The 19,757-nt window shown below is 34.5% G+C and overlaps 1 protein-coding gene across 1 annotated transcript; it reads right to left on the reverse strand.

The window, feature by feature from the left end:
* Positions 1–401: 401 nt before the first annotated feature.
* Positions 402–19,021, reverse strand: LOC145594249 (uncharacterized). The gene is made up of 16 exons (XM_081650584.1): positions 18,667–19,021; positions 14,335–15,179; positions 12,002–13,207; positions 11,467–11,814; positions 11,268–11,336; positions 10,927–11,007; positions 10,768–10,805; positions 10,595–10,682; positions 10,364–10,498; positions 7,021–7,209; positions 6,845–6,924; positions 6,295–6,367; positions 6,095–6,196; positions 4,749–4,854; positions 1,782–1,869; positions 402–744 (listed from the first exon to the last, which is right to left on the reverse strand). The coding sequence occupies exons 1-16, from the start codon at positions 19,019–19,021 to the stop codon at positions 558–560; spliced, it is 3,990 nt and encodes a 1,329-aa protein (XP_081506710.1). The 3' UTR covers positions 402–557.
* Between the last annotated feature and the right edge of the window lie 736 nt (positions 19,022–19,757).

The following is a 19,757-nucleotide window of genomic DNA, read 5'->3' on the forward strand; positions in this document are numbered from 1 at the left end:
AAGAGCTTGCAAAGTTGCAATTGGAAGAAAAAGATTTGGATTAGCAAATCCAAATAAAATGGGATAAAATAGAGTATAACATGTTAACAATAAGGGAAACGGAGGGAGAATGAGCAAGAAATTTGTATAGGAAATACGACGTAGCTATATAAAGAACATTTATTTATTTATTTATTTATTTTTTTTTTTGGAGGGGGGGGGGGGGGGTGGGGGGGGGGGGGGGTGGGGCCTACCATTTTTAGAAGTTTCGTAAAATTTGCGGTGCCCAATAAGAAATATAGAATTAATTACCCTACCATCTTTCCAGTCATATTTCCCCTTTTAAATGTAAACCAAATCCAGGCAAGATGTAAAACAACTTCATATATATACTTTGTACAAAAGAGGGGCACAATATTAGTTTGTCTTGCTGCAATAACTCAAGCTTGTTTATGCAACATCAATGTTCCACATGAAGAGCACATTCAAGTGGCTGAATGCTTACATTTAAGGCATACAAAATACACCACCTACATCCAATTCAAGACAACATGAGGATTCTATTGGCAGGTATTTGCCTAGCTCATACAATTAGCTTGAATCGTCCTAGAAACACAGCGACAAAGACTTATTATCCTCATATGCCCACATCTAACATCGCGAACAGCACTACTTATGTTGTCTAATAGTAACTGAAAAGACCCATGTCCTCTAGCAGCCTTTCCTTGTACCTCATATGGCACTACTTGTGCTGGATAAATTCCTCTGTTCACAACAAAACAATATTAATAAACCAAAGACACTTCCAGCTGGAACAACACAAATAGCAAAGCCTATCCAACTCCAGGAAAACACAAAACCTATTAACTAGTAAGATAGACCATATTTGAAATTTGAATACAATCAAAGTTCAGGAGTTGTGGGAAGTAATGACACTGTTCTTTGTTACTGGTTATCTAAATTTTGAAAAGAATGACTGTTCTAGCCTAATAAAAGGCCTTGTCCCCCTAACACCCAGTACTTCAAAGCCTCAGGAGAGCTTGTTTATCACCCGGTAGTGAAACTGTTATGACCCTAACTTGCACTTGTTAATTAAATAGCCAAATAAAATTTTAATGAATCTCCCCCACCCCTACCAGCCACTTTAATTAATCCCTTACCTCCACAGCCCTGGCGAGTTGCAACCATTAATCCCCCCCCCCCCTTTTTTCACCTCCCTCTCTCCCACCAAATAATGCCTAAATTTATTGAGTGATAAGGTCCAAATTCATCTGTTTATAAAATTCAAATTTCACGTGGCTCTTATGAAGCTTCATCTGTGTGCTTATTCTACTTTTAGAGTCAAAATTCACTTGGCTCAAACACATTAAAGGCCCTATATACAAAACCTTTGGATCCATTCCATGTCATGGAATTACTTAGTGATCTATCTATTCTCCCCTAGTGGTCAATCTCATTCACAATCAGATACAGTAAGTGGCCTCATTCATCCCACAATTGAACCCAAATTAATAATATTAGTTTTTAATTTTCATAAAAAGTGATTGCTGCCTCTCATTGCATTAGATATATGCTAAAAATTGCCACAAAATGACATCATCTACAAGAAATTGAACCAAGAACCCAAAAATGTACTCAATTATAAAATGCCGCTGCTCTTAAAGATGGCAACATAAGAGTTTTAAGGTAAGAGCACAATGGTGCATAACTTATGAAGCACTGAGTATTTTACCTATATCCGGATATCCCTCAAGTAGAAAATAGAGAGAAGCATAGGTAGGTTAGTGTTCATATAAGTTTACCTATTCAAACAAGTGATATCAATGCTCAAAGCCACTCTAGCACCATTGTTGAAATCCGTGAAGCACAATTGCAAATCAAGTTTTCCATCTGAAAATTTGACATAAAGAGAACCCATCTTTCAAACAGAAACTATTGAAAGGATATATTCCCAAGGATAAAAATATAGAAAAGATTAGATGCAAATAGATCAATTGCCGAACTTGGTAAAAGTATGATCAGAATTAATTTTAAAGAACAAATATAGATAAAGAATGAAAACATTGCATTGTATAGCCTATTCTTATCTCTTAATGCTCCTAGCATCCAGGAATTTAAGCCACTTTTGTCAGGTTGGGGTTTATAACATATTAGTTCTTAATTAAAGAAGCCAAATCCATAAATAAGACAAAGAAGAAAGTAAAGACACAAGAATCTGAATGGGATCTTGAACACTACTTTGACTATTCATTATTTTATTATATTAAAACCTAAAGAAAAAATATACTTCGTATATTGAAAATATACAGACTCCACCGTGCTATTTTACATGTTATAGTCAATTATTAATAGATTATTAAAATTGACCTAAAAATAGATTAGTAAAAAATGTTGTCCAACTTTATGAATGAATAGCGTGAAACATCAAAACAATGCATGCATCATTGTAAAAATAAAGATATATCACATACACTTGCTTTGTAAATTAACAACATAACATAACAAAATGCCTCTACTAAATAAATTTTCAAGGATAACAAACATGCAAACTGAGATGTAAAGTGGGGCTTTCCCACTCAAACTTAAGTAAGACATACATTCCTTATTACATCAATGTACTACATCTATGCACCTTCAAGGACAAAGGTTAATATTAAGGCTAACACAAGGAATAAAGAAGTTTTGGAGTTCATAATTATATCAAGGAAAATGCTATACATAGCCCTTAGGGCTACATATAAGCATTAAATTTACACTTAAAAATCGTAGAAACTTAAGAAATCATAAAAATATACACACTAATTACACTGATTTACGCGTGTTTTTGTTTTGAATTCCTAATTTTATACAATTTCCAATAATGTATTTAATCCTTATATATAGCCCTTAGGGCTACATATAGCATTACCCTTATATTAATCTATGGCCTAGCAACTTTTGGGTTTTCAAAGCTACAAAAAGACTCATACAAATAAATCTAATAGCTTTGTTACATATTTATTACTATGGCCCTATTTGATAATTAGCTAATTGATATAGCTACTTGTATTACATATTTGACTAGGTGATTCTAAATACTTGATTGTGTAAAAGTGTTTGGTACATAGCTGTCAATTATTAGATATTTCAATGTATGTAATAACTAAAAAGCTAAATGTTCAATAAGTTAAAAAACTCATATTTTGCACTTTTTAATTTTTTTTTTTTTTTTTTTTTTTTTTTTTTTTTTTGGGCATAAAAAGCTCTTTTAATAAGCTATTTACCAAACACTTAAATTGGCTTTTTATTTGGTCAAACCTCTAATGGCTTTCAATAACCTAAAATCTCTCCTATAAGCTCTTTACCAAACAAGGCCTTTCTCATTTTCTAATTATATGATCTTTGATTATCAATCTATCTAAATTTATATTTCCTCCGTTTACATGTGATTGCATCATAATTTGGACTTTTGCACTATATCCTAACTAAGTGGGGATGTAGTCGGTGCCTATAAATAGCCCTTGGCATATGGCATTCATTTGTTGGCAGAGATTTTAGGAGCTCTAGAGAGAATCCATAACTTCGTAAGCCACAATTAATAAAAAGTGTTTCATAGTTGAGTGTGTGTTCTTGAATTCTATCGTGTTTATGTGTGCAACCTTGTTTACTTTGAGAGCGTGTGACTGGTCACTGGCTTAGCCACCGAAAAAAATCTAGCCTCAACAATTTCCTGTGATGCATACCATGCTTGAGTTTGGTCAATTCTCCTAAAAATATCAAGTTGAACCTCAAATGGAAGGCCTGAACTACATCATGGACCCTTTTCCGCACACTAAAGTTTGAGGACGTGCCCGATGTTGATGTTTCCAAACTCATCATCTTGTTGTAAGGTGTCAACCATCACCTTATTTCAACACACATGTATCGAGTTGGCTGAAACTAACACCTACCTGTCCAGTTGTCCTGACTCACACAGTCACACCCTCCTTGTCATTATGAGTCAACGACTAATTATTATAATCACCACATAGTACAGAGGAGGAATCACCTTCATCATCCACCTTTAATTTGCCCATTTTCTCCGCTTCAAGCACATTAAATCTTGTTTCACCTTGGACGACTGTAGATGACCCTTATAATCACAGAAGATGGGCCATAATAGGCAACTACTTTGTGAAGAACCTTAAGTATAGAGAATGGGTTGAAAAAAACTAAAGGAATGTGATGAGGTAAGTGTACAAATAAGTAGGGATCGTATCTTTCTTACTGTACACTAGGTAGCAGTTTGGGGCTTATCCTTCTAATGCGCCAAGAAATGGAGGCACTCCCAATACACAAAAGTGCTTTACCAAGTTTCTACTAGAATTAAAGACCTACAGGAGATAAATAAATAATTCAGCAACTTATCCAGAGATTAATTTCCAATTTCTGCAATATTGAAGACATAAGCTACTACGATTCAGTATCCTTGGAAGTGGTCAATATTTCTAATTTATGTCCTGTATATATCATGCTATGAATTGTTTCTTGCAATTTTTTTTTTACTGATTTTATCCTACGTAGAAGATGAAATTCCCATACCTAGACACGCTAACGCAGTTGCATTGATTTTACAACATATTAATTTTTTGTCATCATTCAGTTTCCTAACTCCAACTTCACTCATCAATGCTAATCCTTCAATAACACCACACAGTATTCCTATAAAAACTTCCATCAGCAATCAAAGAGTACAGGTTCGCAGGAAGCCAAAACGAAACAACTTAAATTACAAGTACAAGGATATGTACCTGATGGCTGTGAAAATCCAGTGTTGGTGAGATTTCTAAGCTCAACCATGGCTAACTCAACTTCTTCAACAACATCAAGCAGATTATGCAAAAGTGAAGAGCTTTTCTGCACAGATGAAAGCAGAACTAAAAACAATTAACATGCATTACTTTTATTAAACCTGCAAGCATGATATTTCATGAAATATTCGTATAAAAAATAATAATGATTATCATGTCTAGCATCATCAACTTCCTACCAGTTCCATAAAATTGAAAATACCAATAAGTTAACTCAAATATTGTATCAACTTACATTCTGACTAAAGTGCTATCAGTTTCAAAACTCTTTCAAAAACAAACTGAACTTGTTACACTTTGGCAGTACTGCGGGAATTCAAGAGTAGCAAGTGAACTTGTTACATTTTAAGGGTTCGATTTTTAAAATGTTACACTGCATATACATCAATTCTAACTATTTTAAATAGAATAACCAAACTAGTATAAAAAATGAGAAAATTAAGGATATTAGGTCAGTAATTCAACAACAATCAATTTATGCGCACATTGATCGAAATTACTTGGTTAACAATGGTATCTTTTTACAGGAAACACTCCTTTTCACTGGTATGTAAAAAATAAAATAAATCAAACAAGAAATGAAGTGAAGTGATATATTACGCCATTGTTATAGATATATTTCTCTAGTATGCTCTTACTAAGTCTTTAGGTGACAAGAGTTATATCACGTAATCAATTCCACTGCTAATAGATAGTGGAAAGTGGCTTTGATGAATATGCCTCGGACACAACATGTGAGAACTTAGAGCATTTGATGAATTACAGTAAGCTATCTTTGGTTACTTCAAGAAAAGTCAGAATTTTAATTAGTAATTCTTCAGTCAAGATGTGTTAGAATATGAAGAAAAAGTCATTGTACAACATTAGGTTAAACAAACATAATAAGCTTATTATATAAAAGAGTTCATAAGAAAACTTGGAAGAATTTTGATGAGATTTCAGTCTAGTACACATGAGAATAAGTATCAGGCTCTCAGCAAAATATAGAAAAATCATCACATAATTTGCACTTTAGCTGGCATCATTTCAGATCTGAGATCACCATGAAACCTATAGCCATATTGGCTTAAACAACCTCTAATCATAGGTAGGTTTCTGTTGAAGTCTTAACATATAAGTTACGTTAAAAAAAAATTAATTACCAAATTTAATACAGATATACTGAAAAGTCAATAACAGACAAGTGACCAAAGTAAAAAAAAAAAAAAAAAAAAAAAAAAAAAAAAAAAAAATTGTGTATGCAAGTTGGAGACAGCACACAGAAGAAAGCAGCTGGTGAAGCTTACCTGTGTTTCTTGCGCGATAGTCTTTATTCCAGAGTATGCAAGGTTAGATTCGCAACATAAAACAAACGAAAAAGCAGTGGAGACATCCATGCCATGGAACATCTGATTCAAACAATAGAGAGAGACTTAAGGAAAAGCAAGCTGATGCGCAAATTGGTTGAAAATACCAAAAGAGCAATCACACTTCAGGAGACACTCACCTTAGAGATCTTCACATTGTTCAGTACATTTGATATAAATAAGCCGTAGGTAGAGATCGACTTCACAATGAACCTGTAAGCAATCAGAAGAAAGTATAATCGCATTTTGATAAAGTGCCGAGATTAAGAAAATACTACTCCCTCCGTTCCCTAATGTTTTTTACGTTTGGAATTATGCGCGGTAATTAAGAAATTGTATAAAGTTGAGGTATATTGGAATATTTCAATGATTGAAAGTACAAATTTATTGAAAAATACAATGTTGAGCATGTGGGGTGGAGAAATTAGAGGAGAGAGGAGAGAGAAAGTAATAATAAGTGTTGAAAAACTAATAAAATAGTACAAAAAGTACAATAGCACATGGAAAAGTAAGGACTTTTGAGTAAAAAAATTGTAAAACAAGGGTAATTTAGTCCAAAATTTATGACCAAAATAGGAAAGATACTAAATGTAAAGAATAAAAAGAAACACCCTAAATGGAAACGTAAAAAACATTTAGGAACGGAGGGAGTATATCACATGAGAGCACTAACTTGGACATGAAACCAACCTCTGGGACATTATGCCACCATAATCGAAAAGAATATTTGGCATTTTATCCATAGCCTTTACGTTGCCAACTTGACATAGCTAGTGACATTAAATATACAGCAAATCAGATACAGTTTAAAGTAGATTATTGATTTGTTGGCAAACAAAAAAAAAAAAAAATATATATTTTTAAACCTGAAATTCTGACTGCAGTGATTTACATTCAACCTTCTTCTTGAGAATATTTTTAGCATGCATTGTTGTTTCAGTGCAGGTTTGATCCTTCACCACCTTAATATAAGCATGGTAGGATTTATTTAAGTTCCTTATTTTTCTTTCTGACACTTCTAGGTCCTTCCTCAGTAAAGGAATTTCAGCAGCAACCTACACATAGCCAGAACAGGACCAAGTGAATATAAAAACTTCATAGATTTGAAAATTAATAAAGTAAAAGAATCGAGGGCCAAAAGGACTACATCAGAATCAAATGACAGAAAATTGCAATACTTTCATGCAAAGAAAACTACAGAAGACGGTAGACTTGTAAATCAAACCACATTAGTGTAAAGACAAACAAGATAAATAATTTTATCCCACACATGACATATATTGTAGCTCAGTTGCACAAATTCTGTCATGCCAAACCCAAAACCCAAATATTCTGTCAGAGTATTTCTTCAGAATAATCACTCTGTAAACCTCTTGACATAAACATAAGTGTACAAGAAATGTTCCAAATTAACCACTCCAAACATCTAACTGCAAAGCCACCGTAGGAAAAAAATAAATAAAGAAAAATTAATTAAAAAATTAAAATTAGATAGATTTCCCAAGAATACATGTGCTTCCAAGAAGAGTTCTCTAGTTTCTTTATGGTAAATGACTAGAACAAGAAAGCTCACCTACCAAATGTCCTTGGAGCTCAAAGACACAGCCAATTAATCTTGAAAAATAAAGCCAAAGTCCTCGGTCTAGATGTGTTTTGTTCAGAGAACCAATATGCACAACACTCTATTAGGACAACTAACAACCACGGTTTCTTTGACTTTTATTGCAAGAACTCCACTTCATACACTTGGAAACATTAATCCAACCATAACTTTGCCATATCCAATAAACGGGGCCTCTTATATAATTCTCATCTTTCTATATATGAAGCTCTAAAAATAACATCACTGTAAATTCACTTTTAAAAAAAGAAACCCAAGATGCTAACTAAAGAGACAGATATCACTCAAGATACTAACTAAAAGAGACAGATATCACTCTTACTGGATATTTAGTTGCACAAACTTGGCTGAAAACAATCAGAAGTCACATAAACCTAATGTATGAGCCAAGATTATTTGTCTATCTGATTTGACATATCCTGTAGAGCTACCTTGGATAACTTGCATACTATTTTCAACCCATCTTCTTCTATTTATGTTGTATTCTGCAGTTTTAGAATGGAACTTTAATCTTCTCATTTTTTTAAACAATAATGGCTGTCAAAATACATCCAGATGCTACATCTCAAGCCAGGCGTTTGTAGCATGTGTACAAGACATGTGAAGGATAGTCAGAAACATGAGAATGAAAGATAGAAAATTGTGTACAGTGACATTACCTTGGTAAACTATTAGGTTTCCCCATATTCTCCATATCTGCTGGCTTATTTTAGTTTCATGTATTGAAACAAGCCAGAAAGAGAGAGGCATTATGTAATGGAGCACTAAAACATTGAATTCGTCAAATTGAAAATTGCTGATTTTACAGTGCGATTCAGATTAGGTATGAGATTAACCAGCCCGTAAACAAGAAAAAAGACCCTCACAAAATCACAGCAGAGTAGTAGACGACCAGAAGTCCACCTATACATATTGAATTTTGTCTTTACAATACATATAGGACGATCCTAAATTTCTTATAGAAAACAATCGATTTGAACAACAAATTTTACAAGGCATACATAATTATTGTACAAAAAGCTATATATAATAGCAAAACAAAACTTTCTGACTGATGACATAAGAGACCATGGAACTAGTCATTTAGTTACAGAACACTCGTTTTGCAACAGATTTTGGATTTGATGTCCTACAAATTCTCATTACATAATGCCTCGGCAAAATTCAAGTCTTTCACCCCGCATGGTCTGTTACATAATAGTGACTCTCCACATGTGAACGTTTATCACCCGTTACATACATTCGTTTATACAATTGACCAGAAATATTTTTGTGATCAGTTACGTTTATAAAAATAAAACACACTTCCTCGATTCTTTTTAGTTGACACATTTCTATTTTATGTTTGCCAAAGCACAAGTTCAACAATTTATACCTCTAATTATGTTTATGACTATGTAAACACTTATACAAAATTGATATTATTATAAAGCAAAAGCTAACGAACGCCCCAGGGGCGTTGGATAAGCTAACTAAAAATAGAAATATTAAATTAAAATGAACATTAATTACACCGATCAACACGTGATTTTAGTATCCTTTCCCAAATTAATACTACTTTAGAAAAGATTTTAAATGCTTATCTAATGCCCCGGGGGCGTTCGTTAGCAAGATCCTATTATAAACGTATATATATAGATGACTCTAACACGATCACAAATGATTGAGTTTTATAAATCAATCAAAGTCTTAATCCCATAAGTGGGGTCAGCTACATGAACCAAATTTGATTAATCCATGTTGTTATCGACAAAAATCTTCCTCCTCCATCTGTTAAGAACCAATGCTTCATCCTCATGCAAATCCATATACTTCATATCCTTCCTAACTCTTCAGCCCAAGTCATTTTCGGTCTCCCTCTCCCTCGCTTAACCCCTCCATGGTCCCACTCTTCCACTCTTCTTTGAACTGGTGCACCCTCCGGTCTCCGTCTTACATGCCTAAACCAACGCAGGCGATTTTCTCTTAGTTAGTCTCCAATGTCTGCCAGGCTGCCACCCCCTAATTTCTTGTGAATAACTTCATTTCTAATTCTATCTCTTAGACTGTTCCCGCACATCCACCTTAACATGCACATTTCTATTACCTCCATCTTTTTAATGTGCTCCTTTTTAGAAGCCCAACATAACTATAAATCACAAAACCTAGTCTACATAGAATTCACAAATAGTGTCAATTGTCAAAACAGGAACTAAAAAAGAACGGAGGAAGTAATATTTTAAGGATTTTTTTTGTTCATCAAATATGTAACCCACCCATATTATGATAGATTTGGTTATTTTGTGTTCAAAGAATACTTTTCAAACTTATTAAACAAGGCTCAAGCCCATTAATGTAATATTTTTAAGAAATATACACCTCAGCAACAATTCATTCTAAATGTCTAGTATAAGTCATTACCGTGACATCACAACCATTACCATGATTGCATATGAAATTTTTTATTTTATACTTTTATGTCAAAGACTATTGATGATTAAAATAGCATGATAGTCATGATTAGCATAGTAGCACAACAAACACACAAATAATACCCTAAAACATCACAGTAGACTTTATAACTATCACAGTTATTTAAAAGATCATACCAAACTCTTTTTGCTAAGATCAATAGGATAAGATACTGGTTCAACATCCCTTCGACCAAGTATGCAAGAATCTTGATAACTAGATACCAGCATTTTTGATTCTTCAACTCTAGAATTCAATTGACAAACTCGGTCCTGCATACAAAAATTTGGGTGATAAAACAGACTGACATAAGATGAAAGAATATGGAGCTGAATTTAAGTATGAAAAAAGAAAATGAAAATTGATACCGATAATCTTTTCTGCTCAAGATGCATCAGCTGTAGTTTTGCTTTTTGATATAACGATTTGTAAAGAAGCAACTTTGTGTCCACCAATCTACATTTGTATTCAAATAAAAGGATGTCAAAGATTGATTAGCAAAAGCAACCACTCTACCACTTAGAAGAGCTAAATAATTCACCTTTTGATTCGAAGAAAGCTTGCAGAGTCGAATGCTTTCTGAGGCATACAAGTAAAGTAAAAAATGAAAATCACACTCATGCAATTATTTTAGCTAAAGAAACATATTTCTGTAGTATGAAACACAATAAAGCTTGTATGAAGTTGACCAAAAACAGACCTGAGAGCATATGTCACGATGAAGTAGCTCATAACTTCTCATCTTCTCTAGATGGCCCAATATATCATTCAGAATACTGATCTGTAAGGAGCAGAGATATAAAGAGTCTATTCAGGATTTCAGAAAGGTTAAAAAATGGGATCACAGGCCCTCAAACATTGAAGCTATAATGTATAATCATTCAATAGAGGAATACAAAAGGAAGGGGGGGGGGGGGGGGGGGTTGAATCAACAACACTGATGTTTATAAAAAAAAATAAATAAATAAAAAAAATAAATAATAAAAAAAAAAAAAGAAAGAAAAACTTGGAAATAACAGATTGCCATAAGAGAAAACATACCTGAGCCAAATCCAACTTGTTAATCATTGAAGGCATTAGTTTGGTCATTCCACGATAGCTGTTTAAAACCTACAAGGTTAATGGTTAAAAGAAGTGTCAAATAAATTGGAGAATAGTACGCTATACAACATTTTCTTTCAGAAAAATCATAAAGCTACTCAAGATGAAACCATAGGGGCGATAGGGCACACGCTATTACATCAACCCAATCTCTTGCTGTTGTATCACCTCCTATGCTTTGAAATTCCTTGCTATCTTCCTCATTGTGCTTCTTATCTTTACACAATTTCGGTTTTCGCTGTAATGAAGCGATTTCATCATTGTCATTTTCAGCTTCATCAAATAATTTTCTTTTTAAAGAAGAAGAGTCATCACTGCCAAATATATCAGATGATTTCTGTAAGGGTTGGTCATTTTCATCATGTTCACTGGGACGCTGATAGGATCTAGGAGTCAAGACTGTGACTCCAACAATTGCATTATCTATGAAACATGGCTTCTTCTGCAACAAGCTACAAGATTGCTCTTCTTTAAGATTTTCATACACCTGCTCCACCACATGTAAGAATAAGAGGACAAGAGACGTAGGAATATTATCATTATGACCTGACAAAATATAATAGTAAGGGAATACATAAGCTGATGACATCCATGGCCCACAAATCAAGTATAGGCAGACCCAAAACAAACAAATGAATACATACAGACGTACTACATTTGACCTGAAATCTGACCTGATTGGGCAGCTCAATTAGATTATTATCTGAAGTTGGAGAAGAAACAATAACAGATTTCATGTTTTCCTCTGAGAGTGCCCTTGCAGAAATGGTTTCAGTGTCAAGATTGGCACTTCTGATAACTAGTTTTTTTGATTCAGAGGCCTTATTAGAGCACATGGATTCATCGTTTTGCATCTCCTGGGAAGCAACTTCGAAATGTTTGATTTTAGAAGATCTCTTAGCCTCTTTCTTACTTTCAGCAAGTAAGGAATTATGATTTTCAGATCTTGAAACTAAGTCATCTGCCTCCAGCAACATGTCTTGGTCTAGGCTTAAGCTTAACTCGGCCTGCTGGTTCAGATTTTTAGAAAGACTTCCTTGATATAGTGGAGAGGCTGACACCTTCCTTTCCATACTGGTCACGGGAGAAAATACAAAATGATTAGGCATCCCAGTTTCCTCATGACTTTTCAAATCATTGAATGTGATCTCTGGCATAGAGCAATCACTTCTGGTAGATACTACAGTTTCATTGGTACAATTGTATGTCGACACAAAAGGCTCTACTTTTTTTTTTTTTGAAAGTGCCAGAGGAGAAACACTAAAACTAGTAGACTTTGCTGATTTATCATGAGCACATGAAGCTGCATGCAAAGATGACAATTCTGCATCTTTAGCTTCTGTGTAACTTGCACACTCAGCATTTCCCAATGTGGTCCTCACATTATACATCCCCGTGTTGCACATACTCTGCAAGTCTCCAGAATCCTCAGCAACAATTGAAAATTGTTTGTCCAAGCAAGCAACAGGAACAGCTACCAAAACATCATTGCTTCCACATTTCAAAACTTTGTTTCGGGTTAGGGAACTGTGTACAGATTCTGATGGCAATCTTGAAGGATTACCCTCGGCCTTTGAAGCAGAAAAAAATGGAAAAGCTTCAAGCCTTTGGAACCTAGATGCACCTTTCTCAAAAGATGATGCGCTCAAGACATGTTTACTTCCTTTGTCACGTAAATTCTTTTCAGACAGAATAAAATTTGATTTATCATTTGGTGACACCCTAAATATCTGTCTACGTTTAGCAAGCAATGAAGAAACAGAACCAGCAATTGACTGCTCGTGATTCAAAATAGATTGTAAACGTGATGGAGGGGATAGATTCCCATTAGCTTCCACTGCACCTTTGCTTGCTTCGTCATCTTTGTCAATTGGCATGACCTGCCAACAAGCATAACATTTCCACTGTTATTGATGTAATGAACCATGAGAGATCATGGAAGACACCTACATACCAACACCCTAGTTTTCCAATTATCCAAGAAGAACCAGAAAAGAAATAGGCAAACAAATCGAGAAGATGTTTCCAATACTAAGCAAACTAAACCAGACCAGAAATAATATAAAATTTAGCATCAATAATTCACCAGTCAACCCTCATCTATCTTTCCTGTGAGGTAAATTCAAGGTATCACTACAGTACCAGCTAAAGCAGTGATTCTTCAACGCGACCTTTTCTCAATAAGTTTAACAAAAATTTCACAATCTGTCACAGAAATTTCCCCATGCTTCACCAAATGACAGAATTCAGGTGATTTTACAATGGTAAGGAACAAGTTAACACTCCAAAAAAGAACATTTACATTGTTATTAAAAGCTTGAAATGCCATCTAGCTTAGAAAACAGTTTTAATGTGACAATAAAATTCTAATTCATAAAAAAAATTAGTATTAACCTTGCTGAGTCCCCAGAATTTCCCACCTCTTTATTCACTCAATTTTTTACAGCATTTTAGGGTCGGTCACAACTTGGTGAATCAGGATTGGTAAATGCTCCTTGCAAACATTATTGCAGATGCAAGATCGAATCTCTTCAATCGAAGCTTCCGGCAAAGAAAAAATGAAAACATGAGAAAATTTCCCACGGAAAACAATGCGGAGAACACTGAGTTTAAGAAAAATAAGCTCATTTTCTTTTCCCTATCTCAATTTCCTGAGCGCAAAACTAAATTAAATCTGAATTTTAGGACAAGTGCATGAGCATTTCAATGTAAAGCCAATTCAAAAATCTGACAATCAAGATTCAAGAATATGGAAAAATAAAATCATATTAAAAGTACAGTAGAGAGTAACAAATAGCTAGAGAACAACTCTCACTAACACTATAAACAAGCAAAATTGATTATAAACCAAGAAGAAAATTCCAAGTGCATCAGATTTATTATATTGACTATTGGACCTGATAGTTGAACTTGTAGATCGAAGTTTTTCATAAACGAGACAAGGTCGTCCGTTTAGAAATGATGTATAGCTACTCCAGATATTCTACAAAAAGAAACCAATACTTACATTTGTCAGAAGAAATGGAGTTTTAGTCTGATCATCAGAAGAGTGTGCAGGAAACAAGTCGTCATCCATGTTGATTGAGGTATTATGAGATGTCTCAGAAAGGATACCATGAAGAATACCATCATTTCCGTTATCAATATTTACATGAACTGCAGAGTTTGCACCATCAGATGCCTTTTCCCCATCAGAAATATGGTGGGCAACTTTTTCATTATTGTCTAGATCCAGAACTTCACATCCATTTTGGTGTGAACCAGATTTAGCATCTACTGTACAGGAGTTTTTAGAGTTTGAACATTCAACTTGACTGGTGAGAGGGACAGTCCCCACATCCTTACCATGTACATCTTGGTGTAAACCAGATCTAGCATCCGCTGTAACGGATTTATAAGAGTTTGAACATTCAACTTGATTGGTGAGAGGGACAGCCCCCACATCCTTCCCATCTTCGGTCAATAATACATCCAATTCTGGAGGTAGTTTCCCGTAATCATAGCTGCGTTGGTATTCATCCACGATGCTCATGTCATCTGAATTGCCACTACCATTAACTTTATGAGCAAGCAGAGAATCAGAGACTCGCTTTTGGGATTTGGAGAGTAACATCAAATCCCCACCACTTGTGGTGCTGGACATTTGGCCAGAAGTTCTCTCACCAAATGGCAGACGGACTGCAGTAGGTGTTTTAAACTCTCCTCCAGAATCTGATCTTGCCAAACTGCGGAAGTGCATAGAAAAGGCTGTAGAATCCATAGTAAGATCATGGTTTTCATCAGAGGCTGCAGAATCTGATAATCTTCCAGGTTTAATGAAATCAGCTGATACAGGTCCAAAGAAATTATCCTCTGTAATGCACAAAAGAAAGTTAGCTTAGTAGAGATTGGAGAGAAGGGAAAATCTATCCACATTGATGTTCTCATCACACTTAATTAAAAAATAAGAGCCTGACACTACAAGAGCAGCGAATTTAACTCCAAAGAACCTCACATTGCAAAGAGAACAGGAATCAGCAAAAGTATAGATGATCATTATTACTAACATCAGGTGAAATAAATTTTAATTCTGGAAGATTTATAAAAAAAAAAAAAAAAAAAAAAAAAAAAAAAAAGGGGGATTCCATCGTAATATAAAATCAAGTGAAACCATTAGGAGCATAATGCAACTTTTTACTATACTGGATTTCTAACATAATTCATTCCGTGTGATTGCTAGCATCATATATTGTCCAGCTTCTTTGATTTTTTGTTGGGTTATTACTTTATTTTATTTTTTTTTCTCAGGAACAATGAGAAAGCATTCCTCATCAAGGACAAAGATGTACCACAGGAACAATAAATGTCCATGAGAGAGAGAGAGAGAGAGAACTCCCCAGATGATTTAATAGAAGGAACCAAATATATATATATGTAAACAACTGCACCCTCACCCATCAATGCATCTGAAGCTGCTTGATGTTTTCAGATTTGGTTGGTAAGCTCCACCAGAATGCCCGGAAAATGACAAACTATCCTTCCGTTTGTAAATATACTATGTTTTAGGCTCTTTTAGCTATTTAAATTGTTTCAATACATAATCATTTGACAATATCAAGGAAACATTAAATGTTCTTCTAATGTGTCTTTAACACTAGATTTTTATGCTATTAATGCAATACAAAGTGTCATACTTCTCATACTTAAAAATCAAGAAAGTATATTACACATTCAAAAAAAAAGTATCCTTTCCATACAAACCTATATACACCAGCTGAAATATCAAATAGAATTATAGAAACTCAAAAGATCTGAGGCATTTTGTTTCTACAAGACACATTGCATATGATGCTCAAGTGTTGTAAAAGTGAGGATTTCATAATTTTTTTATAATTCTCAGCCCTCATGCAAATTTCTTGGAAAATTCGACATGGCTGAAAGCACTGAGTGCTTCTAACAACTCCTTTTACCTATTCAAATACAATTAGTATTTTTTTTTTCTCCTTTGTTGAATTGTTAGTAAGGATTAACTTTGAATGCATATATCTCCCAAACGATAAGTGATTTTGAGGTGATTCAAGTTGGAGGTCATAGCTTGTTTCAACAACTTTCCAACAATAGGTCATATGCCCAATTCTAATAAGAAATGAGAAAGTTATGACCATTGAGGAAGACCTGACAAAGCTGGAACATTACTGACGAAGTGCTCACCGTGCCAAAAGAGCCTAGACAAGTAGGGCATTTTTTTAGTTCCGTTTTAAGCTTACATGTTTATGGAATTTTTCCTACAACAGCTATTTGAGGATACTTGAGGAACAATTTTGGGTTTCATTAGGGTTTCCTTGTGTCATAAAAGGACCCTTTATTTTTTATTTTATTTTTTTTTTACAACAAAATTGACCCTTTAAATGATCAATTAGATCACACCTTAGGAGGCCTTTAAGATTTAAGACTCATTGTATTATTGTGTAGCTCTTTCTCCATTATAGAGTAGAAGCTCTCGAATTCCCCACCCGGGGATGCAAATTTGACTGAACCACATAAATCTTTGTGTTCTTTGCTTATCTTCTTCATTACTTTTCTCGTTATTAATTTTAATTGACTTGTTCCTCATTAATCAAACACGATTACACCCTTATTTCCTAACATCCTTCAACCCTTTCCATCAATTTTCTCCCACAAAATATTAAATTATGCAATTGGCACATCGAGATTATCTTAGTTTGTTGCTAAATTGTAACTATTGACGCCACTTGGCAGTTGGCAGTTTCACAGGTTCTAGTTGATTATGCATGATCTTGAGTTCTTGACCAATACAAAAAGTGTACCCAAATTTTTCACAATTTCTCAATACATGTAACAATTTATTCCCTCCACTCAGAATGAAGGTCATGTATGTCCAGATTAACATATCTCATTTCCAAGAGTGGTGAATACACTGAAAAAACTGATTAATGAGGAGAGTGTAGGAATACTCTAACAATTTTCTAGTCATTTCTTTGATCATTAGGGAATAAAGTCGTTTGTGAAAAGCTGAAACAACTTATTTGATAATAAAGATCTACATTTTTTCTTATTCAACCTCATCAATACATCATCACCTTATCCCTTCTCTTCTACTTCATCCCCCAACACCATTAATTATTTATATTTCTTTATGCTCAGCTTTCTCTAATCCCAGGCTCATAGCACATTGTTAGAATTGGTCCCTTCTACTAATATTTTAGAAATACCTTCTATGTAATAGCTAACATACTTTTTCTCCTAATTCAAAGCAATTTGCAGAAATTATCATAGAAAATGTTTTAAACAGAGCAATTTAACAAAGGAAAAAATAACAAAATCATTTAGCAAGCTTTCTTGATCATGTTTGCAGATGTGTGTTCAGCAAAATCACAGCAAGTAGTATACTCTCCTAGTCTCCTTGAGCAACTCCTTGAAATGCAAACTGCAAAGAGGATGTGAAGAAAAGCACAAGGCAAGTTTCTACATCTTCCACTAACATCTCAATTTATAAAGCCTAAGCTCTGGCACAATTTTTTTATCATGTGTCTTACTACAGCCAAAGTTCTGGATAGGAGGAGCAAAGGACTATGCCCTAATTAAAAGGCTAGTTGCACAATATCATTCGTAAAACATATCATTCTATACTCTAACATACAGATTCTATTCACGATCATATCACTTTATTTCGCAATTACTCTAGCCATACAATTTAGGTTGACACCAAAAGTCACACTTATATCAAGACGCGGTCCTATCAACATGGTCACAGGCTCACAGCCACTAATTTACAAAGTTTGTGCAACCATGAAAAAATGAACCCCTCTCTCTCTCTCACACATAGATTTTACTTTGCTCATGGCACATCAAATCCATAACATGACACACCAATATTCCATTACTCACAATTTCACAAAGCTTCTAAATGTACCCACCAAAAGCAGGTGCTTACCCTTAAAATTGCAATGAGACTAAGTTAGCTTTACCCTTTAAATTGCAACGAATTTTCCTCCAAAACTCAATCAGCAACTTAGAGTAAGTGAGTTCAAATCAAAGAAAAGTCATTAAGACATCTATTTTACTTTATTGTAATCAATATTCCCAAATAAATATCAATCATAGACTTTCAACTTCAATTGCAACGAGTTTTCCTCCAAAACTCAAACGGCAACTTTAATTGGACTTGAACTTTTGTAAGTTCAAATCAAATAAAGGTCTATTAGAGTAAACTTCATTTGGACATTTATCTTACTTCATTGCAATCAATATTCCCAAATAAATACTCCTATCAATCATAGACTTTCAACTTCAATTAAAATAGACATAATAAAGAAATATAGGGGAGAGAAAATCTTGCCATCATTGGAAGTAGCGGACCCAAAGCAGCTACCCGGGGACGGGGACTCGAAAGGCCGTAAAAAAGAGGTCTCCACCGCAACCCCATCATCATCACCACCAGCACCATTATCAAAATCATCATCATCGGCAAGCAGCGCCCTAATCTCTTCACTTTCACTCCTGTGCAACAATCCATTGTTGGAACCCTCAACATCCGGAGGTGTATCGCACTCTTCATCCCTAATAAACAAGTGAATTGCAGTGGTTTCAGCAAAGCTCACTCTCCTCGATCTCGAACGCCTCTTCTCTAATGCAATCGTTTCTTCTCCTGTTTTAGTGTTACTGCATTTCTCATCAGGCTCCTTCGACGCCATTGTTGCCTTCTTCTGCTTAGATCATCCAAGAAATCAGGAATTTAAGTGATTTTAGGGTTTAAGAAGGAATTAATTAGGGGAAATTTTGGGTTTTAAGGTTTTTGATGTTTTGAGTTCAAGTGGTATGAGATGAATTGAAATTGTTAAGGAATACGGTTTTGTGCGGGAAAGATGTGTGTGTTTGAAACTTTGAAGTTTGAACTAATGAAGCCGTGAAAACTGTGAAAGTACTCCGTAATTCGGAGTCAGCTGAAAACGATGCTCGACTACAGATATATACTTTTCTATTAAGTTAGTCCCGTGCCATGCAAAATAATTTCACGAGATTTTATTTTTTTGTTATAAAAATTATACTCTCTCCGTCCCCTTTTGATAGTCCGTTATGGACAAATTTTAGTCCCAAAATTTTCACCCCATTTGTATTTTCTAACAACCATTAATATAAACTTTTTATCAACATTTTCTCGAATATGCAACAATACTTGTGCAAATTTATATTTCCTATGTAAATTTGGTTTTCCCATGTGTTTATGCCAAATTTCGCCAAAGGGCGTCCTAAGGCTGGGACGTACGACGACTAGAGTTTTAAGCTGTTGAAAAGTAAAATAAAGCAATAAAAGACAAGGTTTTTGATGACGCAGAAAACCCAAATGCGGGAAAAACTGCGGGTGGGAGCAAGACCACCGATTCACTATGAAAGACTGATGATTACAATGATATGAGAGCCTTATAGTTT

Source organism: Chenopodium album, chromosome 19, assembly GCF_948465745.1.
Source record: "Chenopodium album chromosome 19, dcCheAlbu1.1, whole genome shotgun sequence".
Lineage (NCBI taxonomy): Eukaryota > Viridiplantae > Streptophyta > Magnoliopsida > Caryophyllales > Amaranthaceae > Chenopodium > Chenopodium album.